At 35.5% G+C, this 20,618-nt stretch overlaps 1 protein-coding gene and 1 long non-coding RNA gene across 2 annotated transcripts; both read right to left on the bottom strand.

Annotated features, from left to right (window-relative positions):
- Positions 1-9,254: 9,254 nt before the first annotated feature.
- On the bottom strand, positions 9,255-9,874 carry LOC111418983 (uncharacterized). The gene is made up of 2 exons (XR_011639982.1): positions 9,596-9,874; positions 9,255-9,541 (listed from the first exon to the last, which is right to left on the bottom strand). It is a non-coding gene; the product is annotated as an uncharacterized lncRNA (long non-coding RNA).
- A 217-nt stretch (positions 9,875-10,091) lies between these two features.
- On the bottom strand, positions 10,092-11,581 carry LOC111418984 (BTB/POZ domain-containing protein Ktl). The gene has a single exon (XM_023051716.2). The coding sequence runs from the start codon at positions 11,373-11,375 to the stop codon at positions 10,689-10,691; it is 687 nt and encodes a 228-aa protein (XP_022907484.1). The 5' UTR covers positions 11,376-11,581; the 3' UTR covers positions 10,092-10,688.
- Positions 11,582-20,618: the final 9,037 nt, after the last annotated feature.

Below are 20,618 nucleotides of genomic sequence, written 5' to 3' on the forward strand. Positions count from 1 at the left end.
GAAAAAAAGTGGTTAAGTATCACAAATTGTATTCTACATTATTAGAATCCTCTGGTACGTTTGGACCGAGGGTAATAAATACAATGTTCAAAGCAAATAACATATTCGTTTTGACATCAATGTCTGGTAAACTGAATTCTGCTCATATGAAAAATTGGCTACAAAATGTCTATTTCCCAAACACCAGACCCAAATCGTTACTATTACTGGATTCTTGGAGTGGCCACTGCTCTGAAATTATTAGTGAAGTAACTCCATCGGATGTTAAGTTTAAATATTTGTCTATACCTACAGGGACAACAGGTCAAATTCAACCCCTGGATGTATTTGGTTTTAGTATATGAAAAAATTTCATTAGATACATTATATTTTAAAATTGCAATCCTTAACGCATAACCAGTTGTTTTCCCCACGACTTATTAATGTTTTTAAATACGCCTGGTTTGCATATGGATATATAGAGGAGAGGGGAAACGATGGATGAGAATGGTTGTGGGGGTGAGGAGACAAAGGGATGGATGAAGGGATGATTGAGCCGAGGGTATGGAAATGGAGGAAGAGGGTAGAGGGTGAAAATAATATATTTATGAGATATATTAGAATGTATTAAGGGGAAAATTGTAAATATCAAAAACAATAAAATGCTTATATATATAGAGGAGAGACCAGTTTGAAAATCCCGTAGAGGTATGCTTTTCCAGTGAAAAACCTACGTGCGATATCTGTGGAGATATAGGTGTTATAACTTGTGCATGGTGTAAACGATCGTTGTGTCTAAAACATTTTTTCCATGATTTTCATTATTGCCAACAATATATTGAATACAAAAAAGTAAAAAAAAGAAATTAAATTACCTAATAATGTAGAATACAATTTGTGATACTTAACCATTTTTTTGCAGTTGCTTTTTAACTCATTATTAATAAATATTTATATAATTATCCTAACTTTTGTGTTATTTAAATAGAATAAGGATAAAAAATATTTTTCTGTAGGAGTATGAAAGTTATTAGCGAAGATATATTTTCTACCCCAAACTTCTAATCCTTGTAAGTTCTTACATTAGTAATACCTAACGTATAAAAAAATCATCGTGGTAAATTGCACCAAAATCGACAAACAATTTTCGCAAAAAAAATTAATTTTTGGGGTGGTTAGGGTAGTTAACCCCAGCCACCCCTTAATGTCGTATAGGGTTTATTTTACTGCGTAAATCGTAATTTACATCTAATTAATGGTTTTCTTAAAAATATTGTGCAAAAGTGTAACAGTTTATCACATTATTCTTAAGGAAAGGGGTTATCTATCATACCCCGTAACTTTGCAGGGAATGGTCAGAGGCAAATAAGAAAAAACACGCCATTAATATTTTTAAACGTACTATAAGGACACATAATATCGCCAAAATTGACAGGGTAGTTTTTAAAATATTCCAAAAAACTAAGGGTAGTTTACCCCCTGAAGCCCTCAGATATATGTGTGATATATCAATGGAAAGCTCTTTGAAAATGAATATCAGTTTACATTTACCACATTTCGATAGCTATTTTCGTTTTCAGCCTATAAGCGAATATACAGTGTGACCCGTTTGAAAGCGGAACACCCTCGTAAAATTTGTATTTATTATCCGATTTCGATAATTTTTTTTTTAATTGTAGAGCGTAAAAAACTGTATCTTGGGACAAAGAGTGATATTTTTCTTAAAAAAAACAAGGCCTACTATTTCACTTTTGAGGTGCTAAAAATGAAGAAATCATATTAGGAAATTTTTTACAAAAAATCTGAGTACACCACTGTATTAAGCGCCTTTTGAAATGGGCATATACCAAATCTCATCAAAAATGGTTACAAATCAACGCCGTTACAGATAATTGAAAAATACAATATTTTATGAATTTATTTGATCAGATGGAGTAAACCATGACAAAAAAGGAAATAAAATACAGAGAATAATACAAAACTATTTAACAATATTTAACAGAAATTCAAAAAATTAAAAAAAAAAACAACATTCAAGGTATTAATAGAAAATAAAAACTAGTTAAATGTCTGTTGCTTCCACCAATCCACCGTTAAGTTCGATACATTTATTGTATCTTCTTCGTGCATTCATTGTTACATTCCTCAGTTGCTCTGGGGTAATGTCTGCACATGCCTGAACTATTCTAGCACGCAGTTCATCTAGCGACTGTGTCCTTGACCTGTAAACTTTCTGTTTAAGGATTCCCCAAAGAAAAAAGTCGAGTGGTGTCAAATCAGGAGATCTTGGCGGCCATTCAATAAGATGACTATTTCTTCCTATCCATCGATTTTCAAAATTTTCATTTAACCAACGCTTTACCACTACTGCGTTATGCACGGGAGACCCATCTAATTGAAATTTTATATTCGCACATACCAGAGGTGGTAAATTGTTTAGCGCATTCGAAAACTCATTTCTTAAGAAATACAAAAATTTTGTTGAATTTAAATTGCCCTCAAAGAAAAATGGACCAATAATTCTGTTGTCAAGTATTCCGCACCACACATTTATTTTATGCGAATACTGTCGCCTTGCGTTGATGATCCACTCTGGATTTTCTGTGCACCAATACCTTGAATTTTGCGATGACACCACGCCATTTGTTGTAAACGTGGCCTCATCGCTAAACAAAATTTCCCTTAAAAAGTTTCTGTTTTCCAAGTATTCACCTTGAGCCCATAAACAGAATTCTAGTCTTCTCTCTTCGTCTCTTGGTTCAAGAGTGTGTAGAAATTTTGGTTTATAGGGTTTAATTTTATTTTTTGTAAGGCACCTTCTAATACATTCTCTTGGAATATTTAAATCTATGGCAGCCGTTCTCAAACTCGAATGAGGGTTATTATGAAAATCTAACACTTAGTCGTTCCATAATTACACCACTAAATTGCACACTTTTTATACAATTTTTATAAGCACAAAACTGACAGAAGTAATGCTTTAAATCACTTTCATAGAATTCAATTCTTTTTTTTTTATTTCCATGGTTTACTAGATAACTATTTTTTTATTTCCATGGTTACAAATGTAAATAGTTTTTGTATTATTGGCTGTATTTTATTTCCTTTTTTGTCATGGTTTACTCCATCTGATCAAATAAATTCATAAAATATTGTATTTTTCAATTATCTGTAACGGTGTTAATTTGTAACCATTTTTGATGAAATTTGGTATATGCCCATTTCAAAAGGTGCTTAATGCAGTGGTGTACTCAGATTTTTTGTAAAAAATTTCCTAATATGATTTCTTCATTTTTAGCACCTAAAAAGTGAAATAGTAGGCATTGGTTTTTTTAAGAAAAATATCACTCTTTGTCCTAAGGTACAGTTATTTACGCTCTGCAATTAAAAAAAAAATTATCGAAATCGGATAATAAATACAAATTTTACGAGGGTGTTCCGCTTTCAAACGGGTCACACTGTATACAGGGTGATTCACATAAGAACCGACACCTCGACCGACACAGAGCAGGGACATGTAGAGGACAATAAATTAAAATGATTTAACGTAACTTACCTCTATACTAAGTTGTACACCTGAGGAGTTATAGGTCTTCAAAGTTGGCTCTTAAATTTTTAAAAAGTTCAATATCTTCGTAATACATTAAGCTAGAAAAACCAAATTTGGTATACGTTATGAGTGTACCAAGGGTATTAATTGGTAGCAAATTGAACTCAATTGAAGCATTTCAAAGGGTTGATTAAAGGTGATGGTACCCTAAATTTTGACAGATTCTTTTAATCTTTTGGCGGATTTAATACATTACTACTTCATTTCATGTGGAATTTAATTCTAAAACTTTTCTTACTCTTATTATTTTTTAAAAAACTTTGTCGTTTTCATAGAAAACTTAAATAATTAAACCCACGTATTTCGTAATGTTGCTTAAAATAAGCGAAAATTCAGTAGTCGGCTATGAAATTGTACGTCAAACTTGACAAATAGGTTATAAAGTTATTTGACGACAAGGTTTTATAACCTATTTTTCAAGTTTGACGTACAATTTCACAGCCGACTACTGAATTTTCGATGATTTTAAGTAGCATTAACGAAATTCGTGTCTTTAGTTATTTGAGTTTTTTATGAAAACGACAATATTTTTTAAAAATAATAAGAGTAGAAAAAGTTTTAGAATTAAATTCCACGTGAAATCAGGTAATAATCTGTTAAATCCACCAAAAGGTTAAAAAAATCTGTCAAAATTTAGGGGACCATCACCCGTAATCAACCCTTTCAAATGCCTCAATTGGTCTCAACTTGCTACCAATTAATACCCTCGGTACACTCATAACGTATACCAAATTTGGTTTTTCTAACTTAATGTATTACGAAGATATTCAATGTTTTAAATATTTAAGACCCAACTTTGAAGGCCTATAACTCCTCAGGGGTACAACTTAGTATAGAGATAAGTTGTGTTAAATCGTCTGAATTTATTGTCCTGTTCTGTGTCGGTTCTTATGTGAATCACCTTGTATATTTCGCCCCGATTTCTAACCCTTATAACTCGCCCCGGGGGCTTTATTAGCACGTATAAAAAAATACGTAAACCTTATTTTTGGCCATACTATCTCTGTACCAAATTTAACAAAATCGGTGAGGGACAGTTCTGATACTTCCCTTGTAAGAGCAATTGGAGAGATTTTGCCAAAAATTAAACAATTACAGCTTTCAATCACTTCAATGTTAGAACGACCTCGATTTAAACGCGGTCTTGTCAATGGTGTAGGTTTAATATTTAAAGAATTATTTGGTACATTAGATAGCCGTGATGCAGAATTTTATGAGAATAACATTAACAAAATTCAAAAAGACGAAAGTCATCTCGCAGGATTCTTAAAAGAACAAATTCAAGTTGTAAGTAGTACCATTCGAAATTTTAATTCGTCACTTACCAACGTTAATATAAACAATAAAATATTTAAGGAAAACTTTGAAAACTTTAAAAAATCACTTTCGGATCAAGAATTTAAATATTTTAACATGGAATTGAGACAACAAATAGATGAACATCTTTCTCGACTATCATTAATAATCAATGAACTGAACACCGAGTATTCTATAATAATAAACGCATACCTATTTTCCAAGTCAGACATAATCCACCCTTCTATAATCTCCGTTGAACAATATATTCACGAACTATCCAAGGCGCTAATCCATCCGAACTTCACAACGTTAAAGACCTTATGTCAGTGTCATCAATCAAAAGTTATGCCACTTCTAATTTATTCATTTTCAAGATATCCAACCCTTTGGTTACCCAAGATTCATTTGAATTACTCAAATTAATTCCACTACCGATGAAAAACAACCTCAATGAGTTTTTTTTATATTACCATTGGTAAAATATTTATCAGTGACAAATTGTAAAACAAACTACGTCACGATTAGTCATCGAATTAGAACATCTGTTATATCTGTTTTCAAACAAATCCTACAAAATTCACAAGAACATAAAATCTCTGTTCAGTGCAATTACTATACCATTCCAATCAAATACCCGAATCCTGTGACATAAGAAAGACAAAATTTAAAAACCCGTGCGACGATAGCAACAAACCTCCCAGCAACAAACTTTTACCCGTAATTTCCTATCTACTTTCTTAGTTGATATCTTCCTTATAATTAGGGATAGCGAAAAACTAAATGCACCACTTGAAAGCTTGAATCTTTCTCTATCTAAAACCGGGTTTTCGTCTGCCGATAAGTTGATATTAAGATCAATAAAAAATGAAGAACACCGCGCTGTACTTAAAATAGCTCAAAATTACCAAACTTCAAGGCCTTGTGCAATTGTTACGAAACCGAATTTTAAAAAACTGTTATCACAGTCGGAAAGGGCGCTCCTTCAGCTATCTTAATCCGGGTTTTCGTCGGTCAATATCTATCGGCGTCATGCTTAAATCACCCTTAATGTCCATCCCTACACGCAGAAACGCTTAAATACTCTTCCTCTAAACAACTTTCTTATTTGATAGGGAGAAAACTATAGAAACATATCTATCTTATTGAAAATTTTCTGCTCTTTCTAGTGGTGTATAACACGCGACGATCACACGTTTGCACACGTACATTTTTGGCCAAAAACTGCCAAATTCACATTTTAGCCATTCTTAAACCTTGTTCGGGTCGATAACTTTCTTATATGAGCAGGAGAAAACTCTAGAACTATATCTATCTTATCGGAAATTTCCTGCTCTTTCTAGTGATGCATAACACGCGGCGATCACGTGCTTGCACACGTACATTTTTGGCCAAAAACTGCTAAATTCACACGTTTTAGCCATTCTTAAACCCTGTTGGGGTCGATAACTTTCTTATATAAGCAGGAGAAAACTCTGGAACCATATCTATCTTATCGAAAATTTCTTGCTCTTTCTAATGGTGTCTTTTAATAACAATTATACACTTTAATTTAACAACAATTATTAATTAAAGTTATACAGGATGGTCAGAAATGTGCGTCAAATTTCCGTATCTCAAAAAGGTTATTTTTTTAAATGGCAACTCTACTTTCTTCCCTCACCACCGTATTATATGCTGAAAAATCAGGAGACTTTGTGATTACATCCCATACTAGTAGAGTTACTAGTAAACATACTAGTAGACTTTAAATTTAGTTACTTTACTGTAGACTTTAAAATGCGCACACCCAATATCCGCAAAAGATTTGAGGAAACCTTAACTGGAAAGACATGTTTAAATTTTTTAAAAACTGTGCCATTCCTTCCATCCCGCTAATTTTGACCCAACTCAATTCCAACGGCAGTTATTCCAACAAGATGGCGCGCCACCACACCTCAAGAAACTACTATATCAGTTTTTGACACTCAGGGAATTGTTTAAAATAATTATATGTATAAATTTGAAGTAACTAAAATTTAAACTAATTTTTCTCGAAAATTTTCTTATGTAACCAATATTAATATTGAATGTATAATAAAAATGGGGGATTGCCATTTGAAAAAAATATCGATTGCGTCATAACTCGTTCAACCGTTTAACGGGTAAATTATTTTTTCGTTTTTAGAAACGATTTAGTTATGGTAATGCAACTATTTGACCTTATTGACAAGTGGTCTCTATAAAAGCCGCTAACTGTTAAAGGGTTAAAAATGAGGGAACAATTTTGAAATCTATACAAAAAAATTGCACAAAAGTTAAATCTTTAGACCGATTTCAGGGATTTTTCCATAAATCGTTTATAATGATTTTCACTCAGGTCGTCGTGACAGACTCTGTCACAAATGGGAGTTAACTAGAAACAAAAATCCACAACGTTAGTAGTTTTTGGCGCAAAACGTGTTTGTTGAAGCGCGTGATCGTCGCGTGTTATACATCACTAGAAAGAGCAGGAAATTTCCGATAAGATAGATATGGTTCTAGAGTTTTTGCCTGCTCATATAAGAAAGTTATCGACCCGAACAAGGTTTAAGAATGGCTAAAATGTGTGAATTTAGCAGTTCTTGGCCAAAAATGTACGTGTGCAAACGTGTGATTGCCGCGTGTTATACATCACTAGAAAGAGCAGGAAATTTCCGATAAGATAGATATGGTTCTAGAGTTTTCTCCTGCTCATATAAGAAAGTTATCGACCCCAACAGGGTTTAAGAATGGCTAAAATGTGTGAATTTAGCAGTTCTTGGCCAAAAATGTACGTTATACACCACTAGAAAGAGCAGAAAATTTTCAATAAGATGGATATGTTTCTATAGTTTTCTCCCTATCAAATAAGAAAGTTGTTTAGAGGAAGAGTATTTAAACGTTTCTGCGTGTAGGGATGGACATTAAGGGTGATTTAAGCATGACGCCGATAGATATTGACCGACGAAAACCCGGATTAAGATAGCTGAAGGAGCGCCCTTTCGGACTGTGATAACAGTTTTTTAAACTTCGGTTTCGTAACAATTGCACAAGGCCTTGAAGTTTGGTAATTTTGAGCTATTTTAAGTACAGCGCGGTGTTCTTCATTTTTTATTGATCTTAATATCAACTTATCGGCAGACGAAAACCCGGTTTTATATAGAGAAAGATTCAAGCTTTCAAGTGGTGCATTTAGTTTTTCGCTATCCCAAATTATAAGGAAGATATCAGCTAAGAAAGTAGATAGGAAATTACGGGTAAAAGTTTGTTGCTGGGAGGTTTGTTGCTATCGTCGCACGGGTAATTTAAAAGCGAGATATTCCACCCTCTACATACGCAGAATAGTTGGTTATTTGTAACGCCTAACCGAATTGATGCAACTTTAAATTGCAAAACTGAATCTTACCACCAAAGTGTCGACTCTTTACGAATTCAGCAGTTTTAAAACCCATTAACAAAAATTTAACTTCCGGAACTACCCTTGATATAACATTCCCAAGCTTTAATATTTTAGAAGATCACTATTCAAAACAAAATATTAAAAACACATCCCCAGAAATTACACCCCTACATATCGGTAACTTAGATATAGAAAGTTTAGATATCGTAAACCACAAACTCTTCCAAATATCAGATAAAATTGACGATGTCGAATCATTTAATATCTTACAAAATTCATATTTTGTTTATTTCTTATTGACAACGTTAAAATTTATAGGACTGTATGTTCTATACAAAATTTACAAACATATCAAATCTAATTGTAAGTATAGAAACCGTAAAGGAAAACCCATATTGCCATGTATAACTGCTAAACAACATAGCGAAGTGATTGACCATGACCCTGAAGATATCTAATTACCCGAAACAAGCCAATCCCCGCTACGTAGAAGCACCAGAATTGTAAAACTAAAAAGTTAAAGAATATTTAATAATTTTGCGTATATATATATCTAAATTTAATTACATGTAAAACCGTTTTACTATGATAGGTTAAGAATTTTATTTTTATACAAAAAATATATAAGTATATATTTTTCTCTAAGGGAGAAGGTGTAATGTAACTGTAATACAATTGAAAAATATTAATAGTATCGAACTACAACCGAGAACATCATTATACTCTGTACCAACCCTTCGCCTGGAGAAAATAAAGATAGTTAAGTAAGAGAAAATTGTGTTTATCTTTCTACTACGACGTTGAACCGGACGACATCTTGAGACTCAGCCGTACATTACAATTCTTGAAAGAATTAAAATATCGGGTTTTGGTTTATGGGGTTTTCTTTTTTCATTACCTTTAAAATAAGGTAAAGCTCAACAGGGGATGTACCGGGAGTTTTGGGAAGCCCTGTATAAACATTCAATGTTCCTTTAATTATTTTTTATTAAAAAAATACCCCAATATAATAATAGTCATTTAGCTGCTGAGTTCAAGACACTAATTAAACAGATCATTCATGAATTTATCACTATAATTAATTCCGTATTGTCTCTCTACAAATGGGACAGATTCTAGATGATTTCTCAAACCACTCCTGTAAACAAAAATAGTGGTATTTATGCTGACAGTTCAAAGTAATAACACTTTGAGAATCTTCTTCAAATTTATCGAAACATATAACACAGACGGTGGTTGGCTCCTGTTGGCTTCTTCTACAAAAATAAATAATGTGTATACAATAAATCAAATAAATTATTCGAGCTTACCTCCTATTGCGGGCATTATTGCTTGAAGTACGATTATTACTGTTTCTACGAGGACTAGGAGCTCGGAAACGAGGTGGAGACCGATCATAATTGTACGTTTGTGCTTGAGAACTTTGATTAAGATAATACAAAATACCTCCGATTATTACACCAGCCGCTACAACCACAGCTACAGCTGGATAAGGCATTTTTACGCCTTTAATAATAAAATATGCGATGTAAAGAGCAAAAATAAACACATAAATAGAATGAAGTAGAACTTCAATTAATCGGTACTACCAACTGTAAAAACAGCTGATTATTTTAAAAATTTTTAATTATGCATTAATGAATTTTTAATAAAAATTGATTTTTTATATCAAAATTAATTATGTATCAAATAATTATTTATTAAATCAAATAAAACTTTAAATTTTATTATTACTTATAGAATTTTTAGTTATTTTAAAATTTAGGTTGGTGACCTTGCCAAGCGGTAAATTTAAAAAATAAAAAATTTAATTCTATCTACATTATATAATTTATTGAAGACCGAGTTACTTACAGTTTGTAAAAAGTAAACTTACGGTTTATTACATACGATTTTCTTTATAATAGATATCTTATATGAAAAGAAGGAAATTAAATTTGTCACAGATATGCTTCGGTTATCCTTGAAACACTTTTTTTTTAATTCAACTACCCTGTAGAAATTCGACGAAAATTAAAGTTATTAATTAAAGTTAAGGAAGACGAGATAGTCAAACATTATTCAGGTTTTCAGATGCCCAAACGTTATTTTAAAAGGTTAGAAACAAAGTGACAAATTAATTTTTAGGTTATGTTTATACTTTTAGGTTATGTTTCGACTAATTTATCTCTATTTTTAGATTGTTTCTAAACTTTTAAACGAACCCGCACATTTTATAATATATATGATTGAATATTTTCTATGATTTTATACAGTACAATTAGAGTTAATCCTATTCCATCGTTTAATATCGATATATTATAAAGAACTACTTTGGAAGTTGCTTTTAACGATTACTCAGAATATAAAGAAACAATTACAACATAAATAAGGAGATTAATTGTAGTGGAAGAAACGTAAATCTTACTCCCTAACAAAAACGAATTCATTGTAATGATTCCATTTATTTTCTTCGGTATCAACACCCGGTTTTGGTTCAGCTGCAGTCCCAGCCGTTCCAGAACCGCAACTTCCAACCAATTTAAAACCTTGCTCTGTTAACATATCGAAAGCTTGCTCCAAAAATGAATGTTTCAAGAAGAATCTTGAAGTGTATCTTTCAACGATACCATGATCTGGGTCACGGCTTTCATTTAAAGTTTCTCCAAATACTTCTCTACACAAAGAAACTCTCCCGCAAACCAAAATCCTCGACAATTTTCTAAACTTAACGTCCGCCAATCCATCCTTTCCAAATTGAAAACTCCCTCGATATCCAACCGTTATAACTCCAGGTTGTTGATGTTGAAGGTTTACAGTTAATGATTCAATTAACGCAGGTAATTGATAATATTCAGCTTCACGTTTTAAACGTTCTTTTTCCCGAAACGTTTCTGGTAACGATAAAGTCCCATCTCGCAAGAAATCTATGATATATCGAAACAAAACTCCATCTCTATCGATGAAAATTCGTCCTTTTGAGTCTCTTAAAGCGTTTTCTTTGTTGTTAAATAATATGGTGAGTTTTGAATCGGGTTGAGTTGTTAAGGTGCGCGATGTTGTTGTATAAAAAACACCACCAACGTTTAATTCAACGATTTCCGATGACATCTTGGTTGTTTCTTTTTCGTTTTTTTTTAAGTTCGATATTTTTTGATTGCCAAACAGTTGATTTAACACAGCGAAAACTTACCGTTGCATACGTTGTTTTAAGGAAAACTTTTCGGGGATATATAAATATAGCATATTTATTGTTATTGGCTCGTTTTAGTGTTTATAGAAAAGGTTCAACTGGTGCGTCGCGGCGCCTGAGCATAACAATACTTCCAGCCCCGATTTTATGGAAATCAATAACTCGGGGGGGTGTTTTACGTAAGAATTCAGTTGGGGTTGGATTTAATTTAAAAATTATTGTTATTTTTTTAAAAAACAATCATTTATCTTTTTCATTTGTGAATGATTAGCAAAGAAATTAAGATTTAAATTCGTTTTATTAGATGTAAATGTAGATGTTTAAAAAAACAACCAAAAAAAAGTGTTAATTTGGAGGCATCAGGCCACGAGGAGTTTGCTCTTCCGCTTAACAACGAAATTAATGATGTTTATTAATTAAATATTGCTAAAAAGTCGTATGATGATGTATGATGTATTGAGATTTAGAATGTTCTAGGAAGTGTTTATTAAAGAATTCTTCACCTATTTTTTTCTTTACTAATTGTTGAAAATTGCTTCTTGACGTCTTCGGAGCCGAAAATCGAAGAGAATCGCGCAAAGGTTGCTTTAAAAACAAAGCAATTTTTCACTTATTCTTAATTTTAATGGCAAATTCAACGGAGAGTTGTTTTTAAGAGTTTTTAATGAATAACACTTAAACGAAATTAAATAAGAAAGTATGGTAAAACATCTATACCAGGGATGGCGAACTTTTACGTATCAACGTGCCATTTTTCTAAAGAAATGTTTAATGTGGTCATAGACGTGCCATAAAAAATTTTGACTTTGTGATTATTGGGAATATAATAGTAATAAATACTATTAATTCAAAACTCTTTATTTACTACAAAAAATAGGAACATTTTGAAATTTGGTGATAGTTGACTCAATATTCATCGTGGGTTGTAAGCGATAAATAAAAGCTCCTTGGGAACGATGAAAAATTATTTATTCTTAATATGATTTCGAGCGAGCCCTTAACAATTTCGGTGATAAGATCAAGCAAGTCGATGCGTTGGTCGCTGTAAATTCTAAACTTAAGGCTGATCTAGCTGTTGCGGAGTGTCGCCTTGATCACCTCGAGCAGTATTCGCGGCTCAATAATCTGATCATCGCGGGAGTTCCCGAACATGTAGGAGAAAATCTTCCCGAAGTTGTGTCCAACATTGCGGAAGCTATCAAATCTCCTATTGTGGCTTCCGATATAGATGCAGTTCATCGCTTGCCTCAAAGACCATCTCCAGGAAAAGATAAGTCGCGCGCTAAGGCCATTATAGTAAAGTTCACCTCCAGAATAACACGTGACCGTATTTTTAGCGCGGCCAAATTATATCGTCGCAGTGCCAATGGCCGCTGTCTGTCGATTCCCGACGTTACGGATAATCTTTACATTAATGAACATCTTACGGCTCGTAACATGGACCTCTTCAGTAAGGTGCGAGAAATCGCGAGAAATAAAAACTACAAGTATATCTGGACGAAGAGCTGCGTGATCCATGTGCGGAAAGATGATAGAGCGAAGATTTTGGTGATCAAATCGTCGTCTGACTTGAATAAATTGTAAGATGGCCCTCGTCGTTTTTATTGTTGATCCTATCACTTTTTAACGGTTTATGGGTATCAGCTTCTATTATCAGAACGTCCGTGGTTTACGATCCAAGAGTAATACTTGTTCAATCAATTCACATGCCTTATTGGCGGATTTTATCTGCCTTACTGAAACATTTCTTAATGATAGCATATCCGACAAGGAGCTACTCAACTCATCTTATACCGTATATCGTCGCGATAGAAATTCAACGGCTTCCACCAAGCGCGATGGTGGCGGAGTCCTTATAGCTGCGAAGCATGGCTTTCATACCGTTCCCATGCCGAGTCTGCAAAGTGGTGCGGAGGACTTGTGGTTGAAAGTTCAGTGCGGTCAACTAATTTTTCTCTTGTGCTGTGTTTATCTTCCTCCTTCTGCTGATGAAGCGCTGAATCTGTTTTTGTCCAGTGTGTCTGCTGTGCGCGATGCCTACCCGGAAATTATGATTGTTATTATAGGTGATTTCAATATGCCAACTATCTCTTGGTCTATGTCTGAAGATGATGTATTAATTCCCACAGGGAATTTCGACCGTCGCGCGATTGATTTTCTTAACATTTATTCATATTGTAATTTTAGTCAATTTAATAATGTATCGAATATTAATAATAGAATTCTTGATCTTGTTCTATGCGCTAACGGTCGAGTCGAAAGCATACACCTCTGCAACGATCCACTTGTGGATCCTGACTGCCACCATCCACCGTTTGAATTCTTATTATCAGGCATGTTCACTTGTCTGAGTGATGGTCCGAATGTTCGCTTTCTTTTTAAGAACGTGAATTCCGGAGCTATCAAGTGTTTCTTAAATAGTATCGATTGGCAGACTGTTTTTGCTGGGATGGGCGTGGAGAGCATGGTTGAAGTTTTCTATGACCGCGTTAATTATGTAATTAACAGAGACGTTCCTAAGCGCTTTCTGCCTAAGCAACGTTTTCTTTACTGGTACAAACGTTCAACTATTCGTGTCATTAAAGAAAAGCTACTTTACCATAAAAAATGGAAATCTACTCGCCATAATAGTGATTACTTGGCTTTCTCTATCTTGCGCTCCAGGTCTAAGAGGCTTATTGCGGCTGATTATAGAGATTACTTAAACTCGATTCAGGCGGGGGTTATGGAAAATCCCAAAGGAATCTGGTCCTTTGTTAAGTCCAGGAAAGGGGATGTGTCTGGCTTGCCAGCCGCTATGTTTTCTGTTGATGGGTCAATGGTAACCTCAGGTCCTGATATCTCTTGTGCATTTGCAGAGTATTTCGCCTCGGTTTTCGTAGATGGTAGTATTGACCGCTCAATGGTCTTCGGTGGCCAGGGTGTTTCACCTTGGTTCTCTGCTGACGCAGTCCTCAATGTTTTGACCCATCTTGACAAGTCCTCTGGCTGTGATCCGGATGGTATTCCATCTTCCTTTTTGAGGGAGTTTGCTGCCGAACTGTCGACCCCACTTTTTCTTATTTTTTCAAAATCCTTACTCGAAGGTACTTTTCCGCGCGCGTGGAAGACAGCTTTTGTCGTTCCAATATTTAAATCAGGGAATAGATAGTTGGTATCTAATTACCGTCCAATTTCTATTATCTCGTCTATTCCCAAGGTTTTTGAAAAAATTGTTTGCGATTACTTTAACCACTCTATTGCTCACTCTCTCATTACTGAACAACATGGATTCTTGTCTGGCCGATCGGTTGAGTCTAACTTAGTGTCTTATGTTAATTTTATTCATTCTACCTTAAATGAGGACTCACAGGTTGACGCAATTTATACCGATTTCTCTAAAGCCTTCGACAAGATTGACCATGGAATTCTTATACAAAAGCTGTCCTCCTTTAACATTCCTGCCGGCATTGTGCGCTGGATAATGTCATATCTTTCTGACAGAAGTCAGGCAGTTAGGATGAGTAGCTTTTTGTCGGACTACAAACCCATCTCATCTGGCGTGCCTCAGGGAAGTCACCTTGGGCCCACATTATTTCTAATTTACATAAACGACATTTCTTCTTGCTTTAAATTTTCCAAATTCCTGCTCTATGCGGATGATAATAAAATATTTACTAGAGTCAGCTCTAGTCATGACTGCCTAAGGCTCCAGGAGGACCTTGATCGTCTACATGATTACTGTCGCGTTAACAAACTTTATTTGAACTATGACAAATGCCAAAAAATAACGTTTACATGGAAACGCTATCCTATTAATTTTAATTACAACTTTAATGGTAGACCTATTATCTCTACTGACAGAGTGAAGGATCTTGGCATTATACTTGATGCCAAATTGGGATATCACCTTCACATCGAAGTCATGGGGGCGAAAGCCCTGCGTAACCTAGGGTTTGTTATCAGAATAAGTAGACAGTTTACCAATTTTACAAGCATTAAATCTCTTTATATGGCATTTGTTAATAGCGTATTATCCTATGGTTCCATAGTGTGGAATCCTATGTACGCGGTCTATCGTGATCGCATCGAAGCGGTTCAACGACGCTTTGTACGCTATCTGGCTTACAAATATCATCTTCCCTATTGCGATTACGATAGACGCTGTGTGGTTTTTAACTTATTATCCCTGCGGCAGCGTCGGCTAGTCTCAGACTTAATTTTTCTTTTCAAACTGGTCAATGGCTTGCTGGACGCACCTGATCTTCTGTCTGTGTTGAACTTTAATGTACCTCAGCGTTTCACGCGGCGGAATACTACATTCCTTTTAGGCACATCGAACACGAACGCTCATCTAAACTCGCGTATCGTTCGGCTTTTGAATACTTACAATCAGGACTTCAACCATGTTACTCTATTTGGACTCTCGTTGCGCTCATTTAGAGAATTACTATTACGTAACGTTTAGTTGTTAACTTCTGTATTGTAGTACATATAATATTCTTCGCTTTTTTTTGTAATTTTTTTTTAAATTAGCAACTATCAATGCTGTTATTATTATTTTCATAGTTAATGTTATAATTATTGTTATTTTTTTTTTCTCGTTTTTTTGCTTAGTATGTAGTTAAGTGCTTTGTTTTTATGAGGATGCTTCACTGGGGATATCCTCCCTGTTTGTGTCCCAATAATAAATAAATAAATAAGATCAGTGCAACATGTTTCGAGATTCAAAATCTCTTCATCAGGCACGATTGAAAAACATAAAATTGAAGTAAGAAATTTGTTATACATATTTTTAATTTTGTTTATTTACCGTCAATTACTTATGGAGCACGAAATTGAACATCTGACAAACGTGGTGAAATTTCGTAGGTGATTGGAAGAAACAAAAGGCATTAACAAATTTTTTAAAAACCTTAAGGGCAAGTTAGTTGGTTAAAAATATTCTAAAACAAGATAGAGACACGTGTTATGTTAAAGGAATTGAGAAAAATGGCCACTTACTCTTCATCGTTAAAAAAACTGGTTTTTAAGAAATTGAAAATTAATAGAACTGTTTAAAATCTGAAAGGGGAAAGTTTATTTAGTGAATTTGAAAAAATTAATTAAATTAAGAATTGCATAACTTACAAGAAAAATTTTTTTATAAAAATTATCGTAAAAATTAAAGTTTTATTCTTAGGAGTCCATCTGCGACGTGAAGGACATAAAATTTGGGGAAAAAGTCTTGCACCGGAAAAGCAAAAAGGTAGTGGAGGGGAGAGGATAATTTTAAATGAATTTTAAAAATTGGCGGGTATTATTAAGTTGTGTTGTGTCATTTAAAAGTTTGTTATTATAATTGTTTAAATTAATATGCAATTCTTCGAGAAGGTCCATTTCTCTCGATTTCCCCACGTTTAAAAGTAATTTAACATTGTTAAATTCTATTTTATGTTTATGTTCGTTGATATGTTTAAAAACTGCAGATGAGGGTTTGATTAGGTGTTCTTTGAAACGTTTTTTAATGCTGCGTTCAGTCTGACCAATATAAATTTTATAGCAATCAGGACATTTGATTTCATAAATACCACTCAGCTCTCCTTTGTTAAACTGATGTTTATTATTAAAAAGGTGTTTATGAATTTTGTTTTGAGAGACAAAGGCAGGGGCAAGGCCAAATTTCAACAAATTTTGTTTAACGGGGTTAACAATAGATGGGTGGTAAGGTAAGGCAATATATTTGGTTTTGGACTTAGTGTGAGGATAGATTAATTTAGTGATTTGTGAGTTGTGCATTTTATAGTAAATGTTTTGTAAATCTTTTATAGAAAAACCATTATTGAGTCCTATTTTTACAATCTTTTTTATTTCAAGGTTGAGGTTATCATTATTTAAAGGAACGTTATAAATTCTATTGAAAAAGAAACGAAAACTGGCAAATTTATGTTGATCACAAGAATAGGAACTTTTTGGTATAATACAATCTGTGGTAGTGGGTTTTCTAAAGATATTGAAGTTGATTATTATTATTATTATTATTGCCCTCCAAAGGTTTAGGGCAAATGTAGGTCCTTAATGAACCTTAGTATTGTCCTGAGGTCTTGAACCTTTATGTCGGTAGGTAACAGGGGAGTTTTACCGAAGACGTTGTGCCTTAGACGGCCTCTGGCGACGCAATTGCACAGTATATGTTCAGCAGTTTCTGACTCGTCGTTGCATAATCGACAAGTTTAATCCTCAGCTTGTCCAATGTGGAAGAGGTGGTATTTTAGGGGCACATGGCCGGTTAGGTAGTCTGAGAGCGTTCTTAGCTCCCCTTTGCTGAGGCATAAAACCTCTTGGGTTTTGTTTTGCGACGGAGTTATCATACTCTTCGCTTGTCTGTGACCTGGAAGTTCTTTCCAGCGTAAGGCTATCTTTGAAGCCTCCCAGTTGTTGATTATTTGTTTTAGGTGGCTTTTTTGTAGTCCACATCCAGGTTGGGGTCCAATGAAGGGCGTGTTTACTGCCTCTTTGGCCAGCTTGTCGGCCTTCTCATTGCCCTCAATGTTGCTGTGACCTGGAACCCACCATAGGGTAACATCATTGCCCCTAGCGAGTTCTCTCAGGTTGTTGGTACACTCTCTGATCACTTTGCGGAGCCACACGTGTAGGCCTGAATTGCCTTTAAGGCGGCCCGACTGTCTGTGAAAATGTTTATGGATGCACCTTTTTGTCCCTTCTGTAGGTTCAAAGCGGTGCAGAAGTTTATAGCAAGAACTTCTGCTTGGAAAATTGTTAAGTCCGAGCTGAGGGGCAATTTGATGTGGCTGTTTGGTCCACTGATGCCCATGCCTACTCCAGATCTTACCGTCTTTGAAGCATTGGTGTACCAGGCTAGGGCTCCTCTTTTTAGTTGAGGCCCTCCTTTCGCCCAATCATCCCTGCTACTAAATATGACCTTATACGGTTGATTGAAATTGTATTCCGTTGGTATGAGGTCCGTTTTAATTTCAATCAGGTGATTTAGACATGGGTCTTTGAGGATCTCGAGGTGTCCTCTGAGGTTACCCTGCATCAACTTGAGTGAAGAAACTGTTTTCAGTGATAAGGCACTTAAGGCTGCCTCCTTTTGTATATATATGTGGAGCGGTGTGAGACCGAGTAGGGCTTCCAAAGCAGCCGTCGGACAGGATCTCATTGCACCCGTTATGTTAAGACATGCTAACCGCTGGATTTGTGCCAGCTGTTGTTGAGCTGTCTTATGGTTTGTTTTTGGCCACCAAACCAATGAGGCGTAGGCGACCATGGGTCTGATTATTGCTACGTAGGCCCAATGAGCCATTCGTGGTTTGAGACCCCAGTTCCTTCCTAGGAGCCTGCGGCAGATCTGGTTTGCCATGATGGCCTTTTTCCTCACCTTATCTAAGTGTGAGTTCCAGTTTAGTTTACTGTTAAGTATTAACCCTAGGTATTTAGTTTCTGTTTTGAGGTTAATAGTTCTGCTTTCAATGGAGGGTGCTTTTATTTGTAGCTTCCTTCTCCGAGTGAAAGGGACTATTTCGATTTTATTGGGATTGATGCTGAGCCCATTGCTTCTGCACCAAGTACTGGTGAGTAGTAGGGCTTTCTGCATTAGCTGAGTTATGATTGAATCATATTTACCTCGGATTGTGATTACCAGGTCATCAGTGTACCCTTGTATCTTAAATCCATTTTTAGTTAGGGTGTTCATCAAGTCATCAACTACCAGGCACCATAATAGAGGTGATAGCACTCCCCCTTGGGGACATCCTCTTAGCGCCTTTATAGTCAGCGACTCGCCCCCAGACTGGCTGTGATCTGCCGACTTTTCAACATGGCTATACACCACTTGATTGTCGACGGATGTATGTCTTTTACGTTTAGAGCCTTCTCTATGGATTCATATGAGGTGTTATCAAACGCATCCTCTATATCTATGAAAGCAAAAAGGGCTACCTCTTTGGTTGCAATTGCCTCCTCTCAGGTGCTAGTCAAAGCATGGAGAGCGGTAATTGTTGATTTTGCTTTCTGGTAAGCATGTTGGCTAGGGTGGAGTGGATTTGTGACAAGCACTCCATTCCTTAGGTATTGATCGATTACCTTTTCCATCCCTTTGAGGAGAAATGAAGTTAGGCTAATTGGTCTGTACGCCTTGGGGTCCGCGTTTGAATGCCTACCACCTTTAGGTATGAAGACCACCTTACTTTCCTCCATAGAGTGGGTATATAGCTAAAGCTGTAGCTAACTATATATAGGGATATTATTACTGGGAGAAGGTCTTCTAAGATTCCTTAGCATCCTCTGTATATTTACCATCTTGTTTGCATAGGTGGCCTAGATCAGTGTTGTGATCTTTTGCCAAGATCTTATGCAGACGAGCAACTGTAGGCGTATTGTCTATGTCTTCACAGAAGCTGCGCCAGGTTTTTCTTTTGGCTTTGCGGATAGCCAAGTTATATTCCGTTAGGGCTTTTCTATAGAGATCCCATGTTTGCTCGAGTTTGGAATTCCTGACTTTATTATATAGTCTTCTAACCACGACTCGCTGGTTTTCAAGGTCCTTATTCCACCAAGGCACATTGGATTGTGCTCTTTTGTGTTTTATTGGACAGCTTGATTCATACGCACAATGTATGAGATTGTTTAGTTGAAAAGAGGCTATTTCGAGATCCTCTCTGCTTTCAATCTTTGTTTTGATTTCATCAACCTCTTCGCTGATGTGTCTACAAAAAGAGCACCAATCAGTGAGTGAGGGGATTCTGAATTCTGTTTGTTTTGTCATGTCTGCTACAATGACAAAGCGAATATGCTTGTGATCCGCTAAAGTGATTTCACGTGAAACATGCCAGTTTGCGATTTGCGAACTAAGGCGAGGCGTGGCTAGGCTTATGTCTAGCACCTCTTGTCGGCTCTTGGTAACAAAAGTCGGTTCGTTACCTCTGTTGAGGATATCTCAATTTTAGTTTGAAGGTATTGGTAAAGATACTCACCCCTTTTGTTTGTGTCTGAGCTGTTCCATGCGAGATGATGTGCGTTCGCATCGCAGCCCAGGAGGAGTTGTTTCCCCCTCTTATTGCAATAGTCGATGAGGTCTTTCACTTCTTGTGGCGGTGGATCGTCAGATTCACCGGGGAAGTATGCCGAGGCTATAATCGCCTCTTGCTTACCTCCCGGCGTCGGCAGTACCGCTGACATTG

This window comes from Onthophagus taurus, chromosome 3, assembly GCF_036711975.1.
Source record: "Onthophagus taurus isolate NC chromosome 3, IU_Otau_3.0, whole genome shotgun sequence".
Classification (NCBI taxonomy): Eukaryota; Metazoa; Arthropoda; class Insecta; order Coleoptera; family Scarabaeidae; genus Onthophagus; species Onthophagus taurus.

Bases quoted from the DNA above. Each gene is read 5' to 3' on its own strand.
- LOC111418984 (XM_023051716.2), bottom strand. From the start codon at position 11,375: ATGTCATCGGAAATCGTTGAATTAAACGTTGGTGGTGTTTTTTATACA.